At 44.4% G+C, this 18,718-nt stretch overlaps 1 protein-coding gene across 3 annotated transcripts in view; it reads left to right on the top strand.

Annotated features, from left to right (window-relative positions):
- Positions 1 to 17,244, top strand: part of LOC119401671 (ral GTPase-activating protein subunit beta) — a 65,552-nt gene extending 48,308 nt beyond the window's left edge. For all 3 annotated transcript variants that reach the window (XM_037668595.2, XM_037668597.2, XM_037668596.2), the window contains 10 exons: positions 494 to 618; positions 1,953 to 2,123; positions 2,619 to 2,691; positions 6,253 to 6,423; positions 7,979 to 8,117; positions 8,862 to 9,017; positions 10,295 to 10,543; positions 13,046 to 13,172; positions 13,798 to 13,914; positions 16,085 to 17,244. In XM_037668595.2, the coding sequence (XP_037524523.1) occupies positions 494 to 618; positions 1,953 to 2,123; positions 2,619 to 2,691; positions 6,253 to 6,423; positions 7,979 to 8,117; positions 8,862 to 9,017; positions 10,295 to 10,543; positions 13,046 to 13,172; positions 13,798 to 13,914; positions 16,085 to 16,199 (1,443 nt within the window). In that variant the 3' untranslated portion in view covers positions 16,200 to 17,244. The remainder of the gene's footprint in view (positions 1 to 493; positions 619 to 1,952; positions 2,124 to 2,618; positions 2,692 to 6,252; positions 6,424 to 7,978; positions 8,118 to 8,861; positions 9,018 to 10,294; positions 10,544 to 13,045; positions 13,173 to 13,797; positions 13,915 to 16,084) is intronic.
- The last annotated feature ends 1,474 nt before the right edge of the window (positions 17,245 to 18,718 follow it).

Here is an 18,718-nt window from a genome sequence, read left to right on the forward strand (position 1 = left end):
CCTAGAAGCTTGTGCGCGCATTTTGCATACGTATTGGTTGAGGAAAGTGTGGGTGCGGCCCTTACGCGGATTTTTTTTTTTTTTAGAATATGCACTACAAAAAAACGGGGTGCGGCCCTTACACGCGTTTATACGGTAGTACAGGGGCCTAGGGAGGCCATGAATTGGGCCAAAGTTGGATAGGTGATCGAAGGGCACTAGAGTGCTTATTTTGGCTGGTTTTACATTTCCACAGAAAACCAGAAACAATGTGAAGCACAGGACAGCAGGACAGAGACAGACTAAGCGCTCCCGTTTTCTACGGACATATACCTACCTGCCTAAATAAGCACTCTAGCGCAGTTCATTTCTATTACGCTGGGCACTGTTTTACCCTACCCCCTTCAGCGCTTAGTCTGTCCTGTTGTCCTGTGTTTCACTCTGTTTCTCATTTTCTCTTGTGATCGAAGATTGTCCTTGCCTACTTCGACTACTGATTTACTTGTACGCGCAGTCTGGTGCACGAAGCGCTGCTGCGAACCCGGGTAGGCCTCTGCCCTGTTACGAGCCGGCGGACCGAAGCCACCCCGCACCGTCCCTTTTCCCCGAAAGCATCGCTGAAATTCCCACGTGCGAAATGTGAGTTCCTTTGAGCACGTTCAAACCGGCTGCATGCCAATTCGTCGTTTACTGTTACATTTATTTATCTCTACTTGATTGATAGCCTTAAAACGTGACTTTCATGTTGGAAACGCATATGGCAAATTACTGTAAAATTCTGAGCAGGGACCCGCTCCAATTTCTCTGCAAATTTCAAATTTCCGCGCCCTGTTATAAAACGGGGCGCAGAGAGGGGGGTTGAGCTGGGGGCTGCTTTCCTGGAATTGTTATATATAATGCGCACATATGTTTGAGTACAGGGCATAATAAAATGTTATTATGCACACTTCTTGTACATTTATTTATATAATCTTGTACTCGTGCATTAGGCAGAATTAAATTTTGCATGACAGCACAAAATCTACACGTTCTTTACTTATACTACAAGACACACGATGGTATAGCATGCACGTAAGAAAACAGTCGAACCCAGTTATATCGAATCTGAAGAGGATCACTAAAATGTTCTATATATATGTAAGGCATCATACATATCTGAAATATTTTACAACCATTCGATATACACAATTATTCCTTATGTGTGCGTTAAAAAAATGCTTCTTACATACTGGAAAATACGGTAGGTAGGCTTGTGCGAATAGTAAATTTTAGGTTTGAAGTGAATTCGAAGCAAATAGTGATTTGGCCGAATAATTTCGAATCGAATTCGAATGGTATATATCACATATTATAAAGAAAAATGAGCATATTTGCCATGATCCAACTAGCCTGCACAATATATTTTAAAATTGAAACAAGGCATGTGCATATGTCATTCTTTTTGGTTCAAAGGGAAGTGGAAGCAACTTTGAATAGTAGCGGGATTTGACTTTCAGTGGAATGCAAGTGATGAGCTGTATAATATGTTACGTTTTAAACTTTACTATAATTAGAGCGTATAAGCCAGTATAACAAGCTTTTAAACTTAAGAAATTATGAATCGACGTCAGGGTTATTTGTTCATTTTAACCTTGAAGTGGGGCTTCGCGGCAGTGCTGATTTTCTTTGGATAGGTGTATTCACGATAGAGCACCTCAACACAACAGTGAAACCACCTTTATAGAGGGTTTCATGCGGTTCATATATGTTTATTCGTACATTTCGAATACTTCGAAATTTCGGATAATTTCATTTCATGTCGAAGCGAATTTGAATACTCTAATATTTCTTCGAATATTCGAAGTGCTCGAATATTCGCACAAGCCTAACGGTAGGTGATTTCCGTTAACTTTTGCACAAGTATACATGCTGTTCATATTCAACGCTTCTTTGTTCGTTTCTCATGTCGTTCGCTTTCTCGTTTTCAACGCCAGCGACAAGAGCATACCGGACCCGACGTCACAGACGCTGACACGCGATGAGGCCCAAATGCTCGGCTTTCTCGACCAACAAGCCAAGATCGAGAAGAGCATCTGCCGCCGTTACGAGGAAGACATGCTGGAGCAGGACTTCCCAGATCCAGCAACGGACTGCCATGCTCCGAGGTTCGTCTTGACGTCCCACTTGCACGTGCCTTAACTTCTTAACGTGTCTTAACTTCTTAACCTCATTGTCTTGGTTGTCAGTGACACCGAAGATCGGTGGGTGACACAGTGGCAACACACCAGGACAAGCAGGGACTGGAATCTGGGAGGTACCGTGGGTGGGGTGGATTTTTCAAGCATTGCTGACTCTGGAGTTAAGATGCAGCTTCGTATATCCAACTTTGAAGATTCCCCAGCATCTCCACCAAATTATAAGGGGTTCATTCACAAAAACCAGCAGCCTGGGTTCAGGGGCGTCACTCACTGTCGCACGCTCTCACGGCTCTTCGTTTGAGTCTTCTTCTGCTCTTAACTCGATGCTGTCTCTGTTCCCCACTACATCCCGATTATTTGTTATATTTGTAATTCACTAAATCGAGGTTTTACATTGTCTCTGTACGATAGTTTTTTTTTAATTTTCTTTTCAACAAAGAAAAATGTTCTTTGTCATTTCAGTGTCTGTCAAGAGTTCCAGACTGCGCGCCTGTTCTTGTCTCACCTGGGGTTCCTCTGGGACGATGTCACAAAGGTATCGAAGCATCTACGACACCTCTCCTTGCTCCACTTGTTTGCTTCTCCTCTTTCTGATCTGTTATTAAACGGTGTCGAACTTGAGAAAGGGAACCTGACAGCCATCCGTTTGTAGCACAAAACCACAAGGAAATCCAGATGGATTTCTTGGAAAGAAAGCTTCTTGGCTGCCGAAAAATTTGTGCTGGTCCGGACCAGGACGAATTTTTTGGCAACTAAGAAGCTTTCTTTCCGTATAGAAAGCTTCTGCCACCCTGCAGGGTTCTGCAGAATTTATTTGCAATAATTGGTGTTGAACTTGCTAGCTTTGGCTTGAACTGATGTTTCTCTTGGAATGGTGCATCTAATATGTATTCAATTGATTGAAGATATGTATGTACTCACTCCCGCAATATCTTGCCATGCAAGATGGCAGTATATGGAAATAAATAAATAAAGTAACTCTGTCCTACCCATTGACACATTGTAACAAAACAACCAATCAGGGATTCCTGCTAATGCGTAATATGCCATAGACTCACCAACTGCCATTTGCAGTTTGTTAATTCTGGTGTTGCACAATCCCCCTTGCAGAATATGGCACTTTTTTAATTTTCAGGTGTAAAATGGTGGTCAACTGACATAAAACAGGTGTAATTGAAGGTTTATGGTTTATGGAGGCTTATGGGAGGGGATCCTTTGTTCTTCAGTGTACATAGACGTGGTGATTACAGTCAACTGCCGATTTTCCGGACTCCCTAGGGACCGCGAAATCGTCCGAAAAATCAAGCAGTCAGAAAAATCGAATTCATGTTTTTTTATTCAGCTGAAGCGGTCAAATCGCCCCAGCCACATCCGAAATAGCTTTAATGCCTCCCAGTACAATTATCAGACATTTTGGTGCGCGCCCAGGCTCTCGCAAATACATTCGGTACCTGCCGCGAACCCCGCTTAACTACGTACGTGCCAACCGCCACTTTTGCATCTCGTGGTGAGCGCCGCTGATAACAGCAAGGCGCGGAATAGATTACGGCTATCTCGCATGAAGCGTTTGTAAACGATGACGCGGAACACAATGACTGTGGCGGAAGAGCGGACGACTCGTCCGGCTTTCTCAGATGCGTGTGCGCATGCAAACGATGCGCACACACATCGCCGAATCGCCGCCGATACGCAGCATTTGCTGCCGTGTCAAGCCGATCGTTTCTAGTTGTGTGCAGCACATCGCCAACTAAGCTGACGCCGTCACTTTACTGTTCCTGTATCGTACGCACGCATTTATTATGAAAGGGTTCGTGATGCGCACTTTGTTCCTGACCGCACACGGGCGCGGCAATGGCGAGCTGGTTTCGTCCGCGAAGGCAACGCGTCTATGCGGCGCACTTAGCGGTCTCGCACAAAAACGCAGCAGGAATGGCGGCGCGGCGCATTTGGGTTCTCGCCTATTAAATGCGTGCAGTACGCATGCAACTGCGCTAGGCCACGTGCACTACCGAGCAGTTAACTGAAGATGCTTATCGTAAGGGTTGTCAGCGATTAAGCCGTACTGGCGCGTTTGCCAGCTGCCGCCATCACGACTCCGTGCATTTCCGCTGCTTATCCGTAACATCGCCGCACGGCGCCGCGATAAATTTGAATTTCTGGTCCCCTTTGAATTTCTGGTCTGCTTCACCCCATAACGCTTCGGCATTGCGGCAAAACTGACTTTCGGACTCTGCTACTGTCAAACAGATCGACTCGCGAAATATGCATAACGTTAAGCGCAATACTGAATCGACGAGGACGGGACAGGGAGTGACACACACACAAGCGCTACTTTCAACAATGCTTTATTGTGAGCCGGATCACTGCATAAATACATGAAAATTGCGGACATCAGGCATGCGCAAATGTGAAGGATCTAGAAATGACAATTCTTTTCTGGACAATGATAATGAAGGTGCGCTGACACAATCTTGGCCTAACTCGTGTATGGTGGCTGATTCAACTATCAACCGCGTGGTCTCATCTTTGTGCGTGCGTACGACAGAGCACTCATGAAAGGCAGGCGAACACCCACACGTGCTGCAATGCGCGGTTAACAAACCATCGCCACCCTTCTTTACATTGTTTTTGTGTTCTCTAAGCCTGTCGTTAAGGCAGCGCCCTGTCTGCCCCACGTAGAATTTCCCACACGAAAGGGGGAGCTTGTACACGACCCCTTCTTTGCATTCCACGTGGCGAACTCTGTGATTTTTTACGCAGCCGCGCGCTTTGTGAGCAGTTGGGTTGCTGAGCCTGCACAGCTTTCCCAGCTTGTTTGGAGCTGTAAAAGCGACGCCAATGTTTGCTCGAGCGCCCACTTTTTTTAAGTTGTGGGAAATCTTGTGAAGGTATGGCATGACAGCGAACTTCTTGCGGGAATTCTCACCTGCGGCGGCGTTCTGTTGGCGACTTGAAGGCTTTTTGAGCAGGGATTCTGCCACTGACACCAGAAGGTGGTCAGGGTAGCCTGCTTGTGCGAGGCGAGCCTTTTGGCGATCAAGACTGGTTGTCATTAAATGGCGGCATGATTTGTCTATAGCGTTGTCAAGGCAGTGCCTGACGATGCTCCTCTTGACTAATTTCGAGTGGGATGACGAAAACGGCAGCAAAGGTTTGTTTCCCCTTGGATCATACAACCAGCACGTGTGTGTGTCGTGAAAATACAATCGAACATCTAAAAACTTAAGGGAACCGTTCTCTCCCGGGACTTCGTGAGTAAGCTGCAATGGCTCTAGGCAGTCACGGACAAGTGTGAGTAGGTTAGAAACTTCAGATTCAAATGAACCTTTGTCACAATTCATTAAAAACAGGTAGTCGTCAACGTTGAATCAGCCACCATACACGAGTTAGGCCAAGATTGTGTCAGCGCACCTTCATTATCATTGTCCAGAAAAGAATTGTCATTTCTAGATCCTTCACATTTGCGCATGCCTGATGTCCGCAATTTTCATGTATTTATGCAGTGATCCGGCTCACAATAAAGCATTGTTGAAAGTTAGCGCTTGTGTGTGTGTCACTCCCTGTCCCGTCCTCGTCGATTCAGTATTGCGCTTAACGTTATGCATATGTCGCACCAACAAGGCCAAAGATCCACCCTTGCTAAGACTCGCGAAAGCGCTGGTTCGAACCTACGAGATAATAGACGCGGCAGAGGTGGGGCTTCAAATAATGCCTTTCGGACCTGCAATTTGGGCAGAAAGTCCGAAAAATCGGACGCGAAATAGCTTCAGCGTCCGAAATTTCGGAAGTCTATGGGGCTGGTGACGGTGCCGCGAAAGCGTCCGAATTTTCGAGCATGTTCGGAAAATCGGGCGTCCGAAAAATCGGCAGTTGACTGTATGTTGATAACGATGGGCTTTACTATTTTAGAATAAAGGTAACAGCATTAACTGCAAGCAGAAGTAAAAGATGAACTTAAGAAAAGTGCAGATTCACAACTGTCTTTACTCAGTGTACTTTTTAAATGCTGTAAATTTTTTCTGGGGATCTACCGACATGCCCAACTAGCTATTTTACTGAACTTCTGCTAATCTTGGTTCGGTGTCGTCGACCTCAGGTGGCGGGTACCGGAAACGGCCAGCCGCTGATGGCTCTCAACCAGAACCAGGCGGGGTTCTACAGTGCGCTTGACAGTCTCGACCGCATCCCGTCACGCACCAACGACACCGTGTTCGTCTTCTACGTCAAGGAGGGTCAGGTGACCCCTCTTGAGATACTCGGCAATGTGGTGAGTTTTTGCAGTGTGCTACTGCTGCGTTAAAGAGTAGTCATAGCTCACTGACTCTTTAATGCTAGTGAACCCACACTACAGACAACACAGATTGACACAGGACTTCTGTGTAGTCTCTAGTGTGTGTTCGATAGTATTATGGATTCGTTAAGTCAGTACCAATTAGCCCGGCTTAATGCATTAATAAGCTCGACATATTGTAAGGTCATGCATTAAGAATGCATTAATACGATCAATAGCTAAGTATATGAAAATGCAGGAATTGCCTTGTTTGGCATTCACTGCACCTAATTTGACCCAGTTTGTTATGTCTGAAATCGAAACTGAAAGGTTGGGGGACTGTAGAAAAGAAATCTTTATTAGCCATCGATTAATTTTTTTGTCAGTTTGTTCAAATTCTAAAAAAATCTCTCAAAAAGAAGTTAGCATAATGCTTTCAACTGTGCCGCTCAGCTACAAAAGACGATATCCGAGTTCTGCAAGCCCCAAACGACACTTTTAAAGAGGGCAATGTTAAGGTGATTACATATATGCAAAACTAGTGAATGTAGCACCAGTTTGCAAGTGTGAAGTCTGTTGTAAAAGCTTTATGAACATTGGGATCATACCATGTGGGCTGTTAATGAAATATGCAAACACATTTTGTACATACTTGCAAGATGGAGGAAGATTCATGAAACATAAAATTCACATTGATTTTTGCTGTAACTTAACACTGCAGTGTGGTACTTGGTAACTTTTTTAAAAATTTCATTATGCTGTAAGCTCCTACATCACCTTTTTTTTTTGATCAAATATGCAAAGGAAGCTAAATACTCCCTTCTTTGTTCTCAGCGTATTCCATTCACAATTTCCTCTTTTATTGTAGCGGTAATTTTGTATTCACCCTCCAGACGAATTCATGCCATTCATTTATGGGGGGAGTGGGAGGGGGGTGAGTTTGAACAAAATGTCACCTAACATTGCCATTTGAAAGAATGCCTTTTCCATATCTCATAAATGGGTCATTTATGAAGGGGAATTGACGTCAGGTTTCGAAAAACATATCCGTACTGATCTCCACTATGACTAAAATTTGGATGCAGATCTTGAAATATAGAGTTTTCGTTTAACGGTGATTTTTCAACTCATAGAGACCGCATGGGGTGCCTCACAAAAAAAAAAAAAGATGCTTGAGACCAGTTTCATCTCTGTAGCTTACCCGAACAAGGCATTATTAATTCCAATAGGGAGAAAATAATACGAGTGCCATTTAGTGAAGTCACAAAACTTTCTTCAGTGTGAAGCCGCGGGCCGCTAGTGAAAGGTCCGCGTGTTGAGACCTCTGCCCCACATGCTGTGGTGAAGCTTTCAAGGGGGCTAGAAATTGCTGCGAACCCACTTATGTCAGTCTAACTCAAAGCTTTCAAGGGGGCTAGAAATTGCTGCGAACCCACTTATGTTAGGTTAACGCAAAGTTTAACAGCATGTGAGGTGTTGTAAGGCTACACTAAACCTTGCTAATGTTGTCAGTGCTTATCCTTCACATTTTTTATTTATTTTTTCAATGCAGACAAGCAGCCGCAATGTGCACCCCATGTTCCTTGAGTTCCTGCGATCGTTGGGCTGGCCAGTGGACGTGGGAATGCACACCGGCTGGACCGGGAACGTTGCCACGTCCTGGCGAGTCACCAGCGGTGATTTCAACATTGGTGAGGCACTGTTTTCACACCACACACAAGCCTGACCGATCGAATGCACTGTCAAATCTAGCCAGCCATTGCCTTCTTGGAGAACGATGTCTTCCTGCTTTTTATGCTCCTTTTGGTGTGTAATCTCTTGCAAAAAAACAGAGCAATATGTCCGAGCCCTTTGAAGTGCATCATAACTTTTAGGTGCCAATTGCACCCATCAAGATTGCACCCAAAACAAAAAGTGGCGATGAGATAAATACTTGTATCTATGTTATGCATCTAGAAGAAACTTCTTACCAGTCCATGCTGCTGCATGTTTTGCCATTGTAGTATGGTTATCACGGGCATAGCCAAGGGGGGGGTTGGGGGGGGTTTAAACCCCCCCCCCCCGAAATTTTTCAGTTTTGCTTGTGTATATATACACTCACACATACAAACGCACGCACGAACATGCATAAAGTATGGTTGAAACCCCCCCCCCGAAAAAAATTTCTGGCTACGCCCCTGATGGTTATATAGTATATGGAGGATGAGTGCTCATGGAATTGGCATGTCACATTTGACTTGTTTTGAGAGGTCTTTTGACAATGTTTTTCGTTATGTATATATGTACTTAGATTTGTTGCAGAATTAAGAACCCCTAGGTAGTCATGATTAATCTGGAGTCACCCACAGTGGCGTGCATCGGGGTCATATTGTGGCTTTAGCATGTAAAGCTCAAAATTTTTATTTATTTATTATTTTTTTTTTTTTTTTTTGCAGCGGACCTACCAGCAGATCACGGTGGCAGTCTGTACAGCGGCCACCATCAGGTCCTGTACTGGTCGGACGTGCTCTCCGAGCTAGTGTTTGTGGTGCCTTCGCCCAAAAACCTTCCTCGTGACGTCGCATCCGGCGAAGTCACCCTCAGGCCGAAAGGTTTGTCTGAATGAACTTTTCTTGAAGAAAGTGGAGCTTTGTGCACATTTGGCACTGTGTTCTTACAGATATACAAATCCAGGTGTTAAATGAGAAACTTTCTGCTGTGGCATTTCTTGTGGTGCCAGTGTTCCTTTCGGATACTCAAATCAACCATGGGTGTTCTCCATTACGCACCGTAGACAGCTAAATAGACAGCTGAGCGGGCAGTGGCCATCTTAAGGTCCATTCCACTTCTCATGTAGACATCAAAATAGACAGCCTCTCGAGGACGGCATTGGAGACAAGTACCATGCAGGTTACTTTGCCGTCCAAACAAGATTGCAGCTGAGCGGAATGATCGGATTGCTCGGATCTCGCCTGTATTGTAGTCTGCCCGCAAGTTAACACTTCTTGTGGCGCTTAGTGTAAGCCACGTTCAGGTTTGCATAGATATGTACAGAAAAGAAGTTAAAGAAGTTACAATTCTGTTTGTTTTCCTTAGTTACTCTTGTCAACGTGATGTGGCATCACGTCACATATATGTGGTCCAGATGCGTTCCATTACTTGGACGACTGGTGCTAGATGCTGTCTTGTAAGCTGTTAGTGCTGACTGTCTACAGTGCTGTCCCGAATAGGAGCACTGTCCATGTTTGATAATCAAACTTCCCTTGATCGCGGACTAAGTTCAATGTCTTCTCTATGAGGTACACACCAGGGTCTTCTGCACAGCATTATGTTACTGTTAGGTACATGTAAACTTATTTCATAGTTTCATCATCATCATCATCAGCCTGACTATGCCCACTGCTGGGTAAAGGCCTTCCCCAAGTTTCACCAACTAACCTGGTCCTGTGCTTGCTGTGGCCACATTATCCCCGCAAACTTCTTTATCTCATCTACCCGCCTAACTTTCTGTCTCACCCTCGCGCGTTTGCCTTCTCTTGGAATCCAGTCTGTTACTCTTAATGACCAGCATTTATCTTGCCTTCTGCTATGTACCCTCCCATGCCTATTTCTTCTTGATTTCGACTAAGATGTCCTTGGTTTAGTAATCTATAAATGAGGTGACCACAGAAGTCTCAAGAGAGCTACACTCAAACCTTACTATAATGAAGTTACATCTTACATGAAAATAACTTCGTTGTATCCGAAAATTCGTTATAACCGTATATTCCAGACACTAAGTATTGCAAGGCTATTCTTCGTTTACTTCGTTATAACCGATATTTCGTTATATCCGCGTTCGTTATATCGAGGTTTCAGTGTATTCGCTTGTATTTATTTTTTTATTCAGCGGACAGCTTTCCCGAGCGGTCCACAACCACCATGATGGGATCGCCGGTGTATGACGGCATGTCAGCCAGTGGGGAGTCCCCGCAGGAGAAGGTTCAGCGTGCCATGTCTCTCAACATTGACAGCTCAGAGACAGTGACACGACCCGCGCGGTCGCGACCGGCGCGCATGCCCAACGTGGCACTGGCTGAACTCAAGGTGCTGGTTGTGTGGCTCGAGAGCTTCGAAGACCATGTCTGCTTTCCCCTGAGTAAGTTTCTTGAGTATACCACTGAGTCGCTTTCGGCTCCTAGTGACACCATCGAGATCTTGGTGACACCATAGAGACTGCTGATGACACCATGCAAATCTGGTAGCGTCATCAAATCTCCTGACGGCACCATTGAGACTCGTGGTGACGCCATCGAGATTCCTGGTGACACCACCCAAATCTGGGGACACCATTGAGAGCCCTGGTTACACCATCGAGATCTGGTGGCAGCATCAAAAAGTAGAGCTGTGCGAAGCAAATTCAAATATTAAAATGTGAGTCTGATTCGAATTCAATACTTTTCGAATAGTTGTCGAATATTTTTTAATACTTTGAAGCGAAATTACAGAAAAAAAGTTGCAGAGGATCCCTAAGCATATTCTTATAAGATAGCAACATTAAAGCGTTCCTTTTGGCTAGGTTGGTGAAGTGCTAGAGGGGTGGTGTTCCGTAGTTGTCTTATCAAGAATGAGGGAATGCAGAGGCCGAATTGTATTTATTTACATGATTTGGTGCAACCAATGTCAATGACACTTAACATGCGAAAGGAAAAGACGCTATTTCCTCAACCTCTCCTCCTCCTTCAACTTCTGTGTAGGCCCAACTGATGTGGCTGACAAGGGCGCGCTCCCTTCGAGTCCGGAGTTCCTAATCTGCCCCATAGACGACAATGTAAAGAACATCTGAAATTTCAGATGCTGAAACTCTTGGGCGTCCGATTTTTCAGACTTTCTGCCCAAATTTCGGTTCTGAAGCGGCGCTAGTTAAAGCCTCCACCTCTGCCACGTCTATCATTTCGTCGGTTAGAACCAGTGCTTTCGTGAGTCGGTCCATTTGCAGCCGTAGCAGAGTCCGAAAGACAGCTTTGCTCAATGCCAGAGTGTGATGGGGTGAAGCATATCGAAAATCTGAAGGGGCAACAGTCACGGCACAGTGCGGCAATGTCTTTACAATAAGCACTGGAAATGCACGGAGGCGTGATGGCGGCAGGCGGCAAACATGCCCAACCCTTACGATAAGCATCTTCAGCTTCAGTACCCTTAACTTTTTCATTCGTGAAGGCCCTGGCAGCATTTAGGAATTTAGGCTAGCCTCGTTCGCTGAATTACAATACAGTCACTTCAGCGACTCTTAATTGTCAAACAGCCCACTGCAAGACAATAGAAACTTTTGTTATCTTTACAGTATGTTGCACCTACGAAGCTAGTGGTAGCACTGTAGTGTCTAAGTGATAGAGCAAGTAAAAATTATCGGCGTTCGAATAATCAGTAATGGACTGTACGATCAAATGATACAAATGTAACTAGTTTCATCTCTGATCTTTGGCACAATAGTGTGGAAAAACGACAAAAGACAAAAGGGGACAACGTCGTTTGTTGTTTTTCCGCAAAGTTGAGCCAGAGATAAGGCAGTACCAATTAGCCTGAACTGCTGCCTTTCTAAATTACTATATTTTCTTCTCCCCAGCATATTTAGATAAATGGCATTTTTTTTTACACAAAACAAAATAGCAGTGATGATTCAGGAAAGTGTTGGGGCCATAGGTTTTCTGTGACCTTTTGTTTGTTACTCTGAAATAAACTGAAAAGTTTCATTACACTCAAACCTCATTATAACAAAGTCGCATCTGCCACAAAAATAACTTCGTTATATCCGAAAATTCGTTATAAATGTTTATTTGTAACACTGTAGCTAAGACAAGACTATTCTTCATTTACTTCGTTATAACCGATAATTCGTTATATCCGTGTTCGTTATAATGAGGTTTGAGTGTATTTGTTTCTCATATACCAAGGTTCATGCAATATCATGTACCATATGTTCATTGTATTGTTTTCTTTTATCTTTTGTACTACTTTTCTGGATGATCATAGTGTGCACCTTTGTCATTTCAATCATTTTATATATTCTGCACGAACACCTGGCTTATGCGAAAAGCTTGAGTCTCGCTATATTGGCCCCTACACAGTTATAGACCAGACCTTGCCGGTGAACTACCGTGTTACACCTGTTCATGCCTCCTCTGACCAACACTGCCGCGGCACAGAGGTTGTGCACGTTTCGCGTCTGAAACCCTTTCATCTGCGATCCACAATGTAATTCGCGGCCAGGCTGGCCGCTTTCGTCAACGGGGGAAATTAGTGTAGGCATTAATTGGACTTCATCTTCCTCATCTGTAAATAACCATCATCAGTCATTGGCTCGGGCGTCTTCTTCGTCGGCGCCAGCTTGCCTTTGGCGTAATAAAGCGTCGGCTGAACCGCTTTATTTCAATATGATTTGTATATATGTGTCAATGTATTGTACTGATAGTATGTTAGTGGCCAAATGCTGACCCAGAGGGTGAAAGCCTTGTCAAGCTGCCTAAAAGCAGCTTTTTCTCTCACTCCTCGGGATCTGTATTGCTCATGAAATAAATAGCATCTATCTATCTATCTTTCTTCCTTCTTGCATGACCAGACTGGCTTAGGGTTTGTCTTTAGCTCGTTATTTTCACTGCAGGTGAACTCCTGCCAGCCACAAATACTGGCCAGGAGACTCCATCTGGGCGTGGAGACGTGTTTGTGATATTCGTGCATGCCCTGCAAAGCGGCTTGTTCCGCATAAAAGTGCAGAGCCGAGGAACCAAGTAGGTACCCATGCAGACCTTTGCAATATATGTGCACTGCATTTTGGCCACATTGGGCATATTTCGGAATAAGACAGCGATGGTGTACACCAACATCTCATTACAGTAAAAAGCTGGGGAATGAAAACTACAGCGCATACTAATTCGTACTACAATGTCAGCCGCGTTGCCTGAGGGTACGTGCATTTCGTCTCTTCTAAATATAGTGAAGAAATTACTTTAAGGACTTAGAAGAGTTGCCCTAAGTAACCAAGTATTTCTAGTAGCAATGTTAACATGGCGAACACAGGGAAACCATCCAAACCATTTTCAACTGTCTCTTATAACCGAGTGTCACTTGTAACGGTGTTACTGCATATAATGAAAAGTTATAACCAACTAATGGATGTAAAGGCAATTGTAATTACTTCATTACGTCCATAGGGGATATAATGGGGTAACCATAGAAAGCCGTGTAGTACTTCAAGCCCTATTCTAGAGAGGAAAAAATTTTCTGTAGTAAACGAATATAACAATGTTCTCAGTTAAAGGAGCTAAAAGTAAAGTCTTGCTGTTAGCTTTGCGTTAGGCTGAAATGAAGCTGCTATTTAAACTAGTTTGATGCAGCATTCACTCTTGTTTCCAGAACCATGCAGGCGTTGCCGCTCGTTGACGGCATGGTCGTCAGCCGCCGAGTCCTGGGCGTCCTCATCCGCCAGACCGCTCTCAACATATGCCGGAGACGACGGCTAGAGGCAGAAATGTGAGATTGTTTATGGTGATGCCTGTGGTTATTACTTTAATCTACTGCCACTGTTGTTCCCCGTGTAATTAGATATAGGTGCATGTTAAAGAACCCCAGGTGGGCACAATTGATTGAAAGTCTGCCACTACATCGTGCCTTGTAATCGTGTCGTGGTTTTGGCACATGAGACCCCATGTATTATTATTATCATTATCTGGGATGCCTTCAGTAATGATGACTGGCACTGACCTTTACTGTAACCATTTTTTTTTTGTGTTCAATCCAAAAAAATTATCTAGAGAGTGGTGTAATAAAATCGACGTCGATGGCCCCATGCAGGTTCACATCATGCTATGCTGAAACTGCTATTTTAAGACAACGAATGCCGCAGAATTATGCATAATTTACACTGTGATTCTAAGCAACAGCTTTTATAAGCTAAGGCAAGCTGTGTGTTGAAGAGAATGTTGGAGAAAGGGGAACAAAGGGAGCCTATTTTAGCTTGTATGTGTGCTTCTAGTTTTAATAATAATATCTGGGGTTTAACGTCCCAAAACCACGATATAATTATGAGAGACGCCGTAGTGGAGGGCTCCGGAAATTTCGACCACCTGGGGTTCTTTAACGTGCACCTAAATCTAAGCACACAGGCCTCAAACGTTTTCGCCTCCATCAAAAATGCAGCCGCCGCGGCCGGGATTTGATCCTGCGACCTTCAGGTCAGCAGTCGAGCGCCATAACCACTAGACCACCGTGGCGGGGGTGCAGCTTCTAGTTACATAGTGCAGTTTTAATGATTCAGCTGTTCTGTGCTTTATAAGAACCATGCACTTGGCTGTTACTGCAGGAACCAGTGGCTATGTTGTTGCTTTGGAAATCAGCACTATCGCTGTGCAAACCACGCACTGAATTTCTGCTGCGTGAACCTGTAGCGCACTAGTGCGGGCTACAAGAATCCGACCAGGAAAAGACGATGATGACGAAGCAACCAGCACGAGACGGTCGCGCGCATTCTTGTTTGCGTCTATGTTAATGGTTCCAGACAAAATACATAATTTGTGGTCTCACAGCATTGACACCTGTCTGCCTGTTTCCACAAATTATGTATTTCCGTCTGTAACCATTTACACAGACTCGAACAAGAACACGTGCGACCGTCTCATGCTGGTTGCTTTGTCGTCGTCGTCTTTTCCTGGTTGGCTTCTTGTAGCCCACGCTAGTGTGCTACAAATTAATAACTAAGCTATCGCTATGACAACCAGTACTTAGGCTATGGCTGTGATAACTGATTCTGAGGCTGTCACTGTTGGATGTTCATGCTGGGCTATTGCTGCAAGAACGAAAGGCCAGGCTATCACTGTAAGAACCACTTGCTCAGCTATTGCTGTAAGAACCAAAACCTGGGCCATCACTGTGAAAACCATGGCCTCGGCTGTTACTCCAAAATTCGTGCTAGGTTATTGCTGTAAGAACCGATAGATAGGCTATCGCTCTAAGGTTACTCTAAGGTTACCTAGGTTACTGTTATAACTACGAGTACTTAGGCTGTCACTGTGAGAAGTTGCTCTGTGCTAGGCTATCGCTCTGAGAACCAATAACCAATACCTAGGTTACCACTATAACAACCAGTATCGAAGCTGTTGATGCCACAGGCTTGGCTGTTGCTCTAAGAATCATGCTAGGCTGTTGCTGTAAGAACCAATAGCTAGGCTATCGCTCTAAGAACCAATAACCAATACCTAGGTTACCACTATAACAACCGATACCTAGGCTGTTGCTGTCAGAGCCACAGGATCGGCTGTTGCTCCAAGAATCTGCTAGGCTATTGCTGTAAGAACCAATAGCTATGCTATCATTGTCAGAACCAATAACCAATACCTCAAGTTACCATTATATAACAACCTGTACCTAGGCGGTTGCTGTGAAAGCCACAGGCTCGGCTCTTGCTCCAGGAATCATGTGCTAGGCTGTTGCTGTAAAAACCATGTGTTCTGCTATCACTCTAAGAACCAAATTCTTGGATATCCTTCTATGGCGTTCATGTTTACTGTGTGTGACACCACAATCAGATTTGGAAACTTCCAGCTGCTAAATGTTCTCGTTCACATTGTACTTGTGGTTGCACTTGTACAAATGTGTACACTACTTGTTCAGCATGGGCACTGACACCTAGTAAATTTCACAACAGGTGTCCACCACCGCACGTGAGGCGCCGGATGAAGATTCAAGAGATAGGAACCAAGTTCCAACAACCACAGGGGCAGCCAGAACTTTACGAGCAACTCTTCAAGAGCACACACTGAGTTAATGTTCACCGGCAACAGAACTTAGGAGCGGCAAGGATTTCCAACATTGTGCGTCTGTTCCGGATGTCCCTGCTGCCGCGACTTTCAGTATTCGGGGAGAGCCGTACCACGTGGGAGTGCTCGCAGTGCCGTGAACGTCGAAACGCGACAATCGGTGGTCGTGCTGTCATTTCCAAGATAGCTGGTGCACGACTGTGATATGGGGATGTATTCTAGCGTGGCTTTACGAGACGAAGGTTAACGTTTTTATGCCTTCCTGTGGAAGGACAGCTGACCTGTAGCTGGTCACTGCGTGGTGTGCGTATAGCAGCCGCTCACCCTTGTAGTAGTTTACGACGATTACCATCTTGCTAATCGGCGTAAGTAACGTGGCTGCCACTGTGGGCATCAGTGACGTGCAATTATTCTCTGTGTATTAGCATATTACGGTTTCATGAACTCGTACCCATCCGTTTATGCGCAGCGCACTTTAGAATTGTTAGGCGACGTTTATTGTACGATAACACTAAAAGCATTCCCACTGAGTATGTAACATTATGGATGAATGAGATTCAAATAAGATGTGTCGCACGTAAAAACGCAACGGAATGCATGAATTTTGTGAATATGTTTTTTTACGGGGTTTGTTTACACTTACACCTGTGAAGCATTGGTGTATCGAATATCACAGATGTAACCATACACAGCACATTTCCGCTATCCTCAAACACAATCATGAGGTTGCTATTTTATGATTACAATCTTTGTGTTCTTTAATCTGTCCACGATAGCGTCATGACGCAATACAAAGACGTCAGTTATGTGTCTGTTATTTGGTTTGTACTTAACAATTTCTCCTGACATGTAGGGCATGGGAATGTACATGATTACTTTTAACACTATCAGGTGTCACCTATGAAAACTGTCTATTGATGCGTCAAATTTTGCAGCCATTATTTCAAGGCACTCAATATTCTGTTGCAACAAAAATAATCTCGTAATAGTATGTTGATTTGTCTTTTATAGTAATTGATCGCAATTAAATTGCAATTCAATGTCCAGTTATCCTGAGTCATTCATGTTCTGTATTCGCACAAATAGAATGAAATCTCAGGATAGAAATATTGTGCATTTTAGTTTTCAGTTATATTCATTTCGGGAGAGGTGAACACATACAGCTACAAAGGAGGGGTAGGGTTTGCGTCGTCATCATACTAGCCAGGAGGAAACAACTTTATGACGCCATGAAATGGGTCAGGTGAACGGGAGGGATGGGGTCAGGGAAGACGAAGATGATGGGCCTTCAGGCCGCTCTAGGTGGCCGAAAGTCCTTGTGCTTCGGCGACCCCTATAGCCCAGCATACGAACCAGAGTTGGTCTTCCAATCGTTAACTGTGCAGAGCAGCCTCCTATCACTTCTGTCGCTCAGCTCACGCGAAGAGGGGATTAGGCTTGTTTGGACGGTGACAGCAAATATTATTAAAGTCGGCTCGCGGACTCTAGCAGAGACGACAATGGGGTAAGGCGTCACCCTGATGAATTTGGGAATTGATGAAGCATGGGAAATCAAGGTGCCCATTTGGAGTCGGCACCAAATGATTTGCTCAGCCTGGGACAGCAATTTATGAGCTGATGGGTAGGTCATGCGGGAATTGCGGTATTGTAAAGTGATTTCATGATCGGTGAGTAGGCATTCCCGCGCACTGCGAAAAGGAAGGCAGACCGTCCACTGCCTGGTTGACGAATGCTCGGGCTTGTTCGTGGGTGGCTGTATTTCCGGGATGTCCACAATGCGTTGGGACCCACAAGATAGTGATTAATTCGTTTAGAAGGAGGGAGGAATTGTAGGATAACAGCAGCTCTGCTGGACCCATCCTTTTGGTCGCTGTTTTCTGTGCAAACTGGTGAAAACGATAGAATTTTATTGGCAGTTTGTTATTGTTATAAGTGGGTTTGACTGCACCCGTAATCAGATAAAAGCATATTGAACAAACGCGAACAAATTGAGGCATCTTCTTCACTTCTGCGAACAGCGGCACCTTAGGTCATTGTAGTAAGCAGCCCTGTGGGATGAACATGTCATTCTTGTCAATAGCTACGCCAAATTTCAGATTGCACAGTACAAGAAAAATTATGATTAAATTCCTTGCGCAGGCTCACATGGTGTGCTTATTGCCCACATTGAATGTTTTTGAGCGCTTGTGTGCATAACGTCTAATTTATAATTGCTCAACTACAAAAAGAATTGCACGTACCACTGTGGAACTTAACAGTATGGCTTTTAGTGATGTGTTACAGCCTCCGCACTAGGTTAAAAGCAGTTTCAGTTCAAGTGGTGTATGTCTCCGTGGCAGTCATCGTGAATTGACAAGAACCCACTGGCAGCACGTTGTTTTTTTACCCAATTTAAATCATTTTTTCTTTATGCCATAAATAATACACTTCAATTAAGTTCTACAAATAATGCCCCTGTGCTTTCCTTGTCATCATTTGGTTGTGTCTGACAAAAAGCTGGCCCCTTGATCCATTTCCCGTGT

The sequence above is a fragment of the Rhipicephalus sanguineus genome, chromosome 8 (genome assembly GCF_013339695.2).
Source record: "Rhipicephalus sanguineus isolate Rsan-2018 chromosome 8, BIME_Rsan_1.4, whole genome shotgun sequence".
Classification (NCBI taxonomy): Eukaryota; Metazoa; Arthropoda; class Arachnida; order Ixodida; family Ixodidae; genus Rhipicephalus; species Rhipicephalus sanguineus.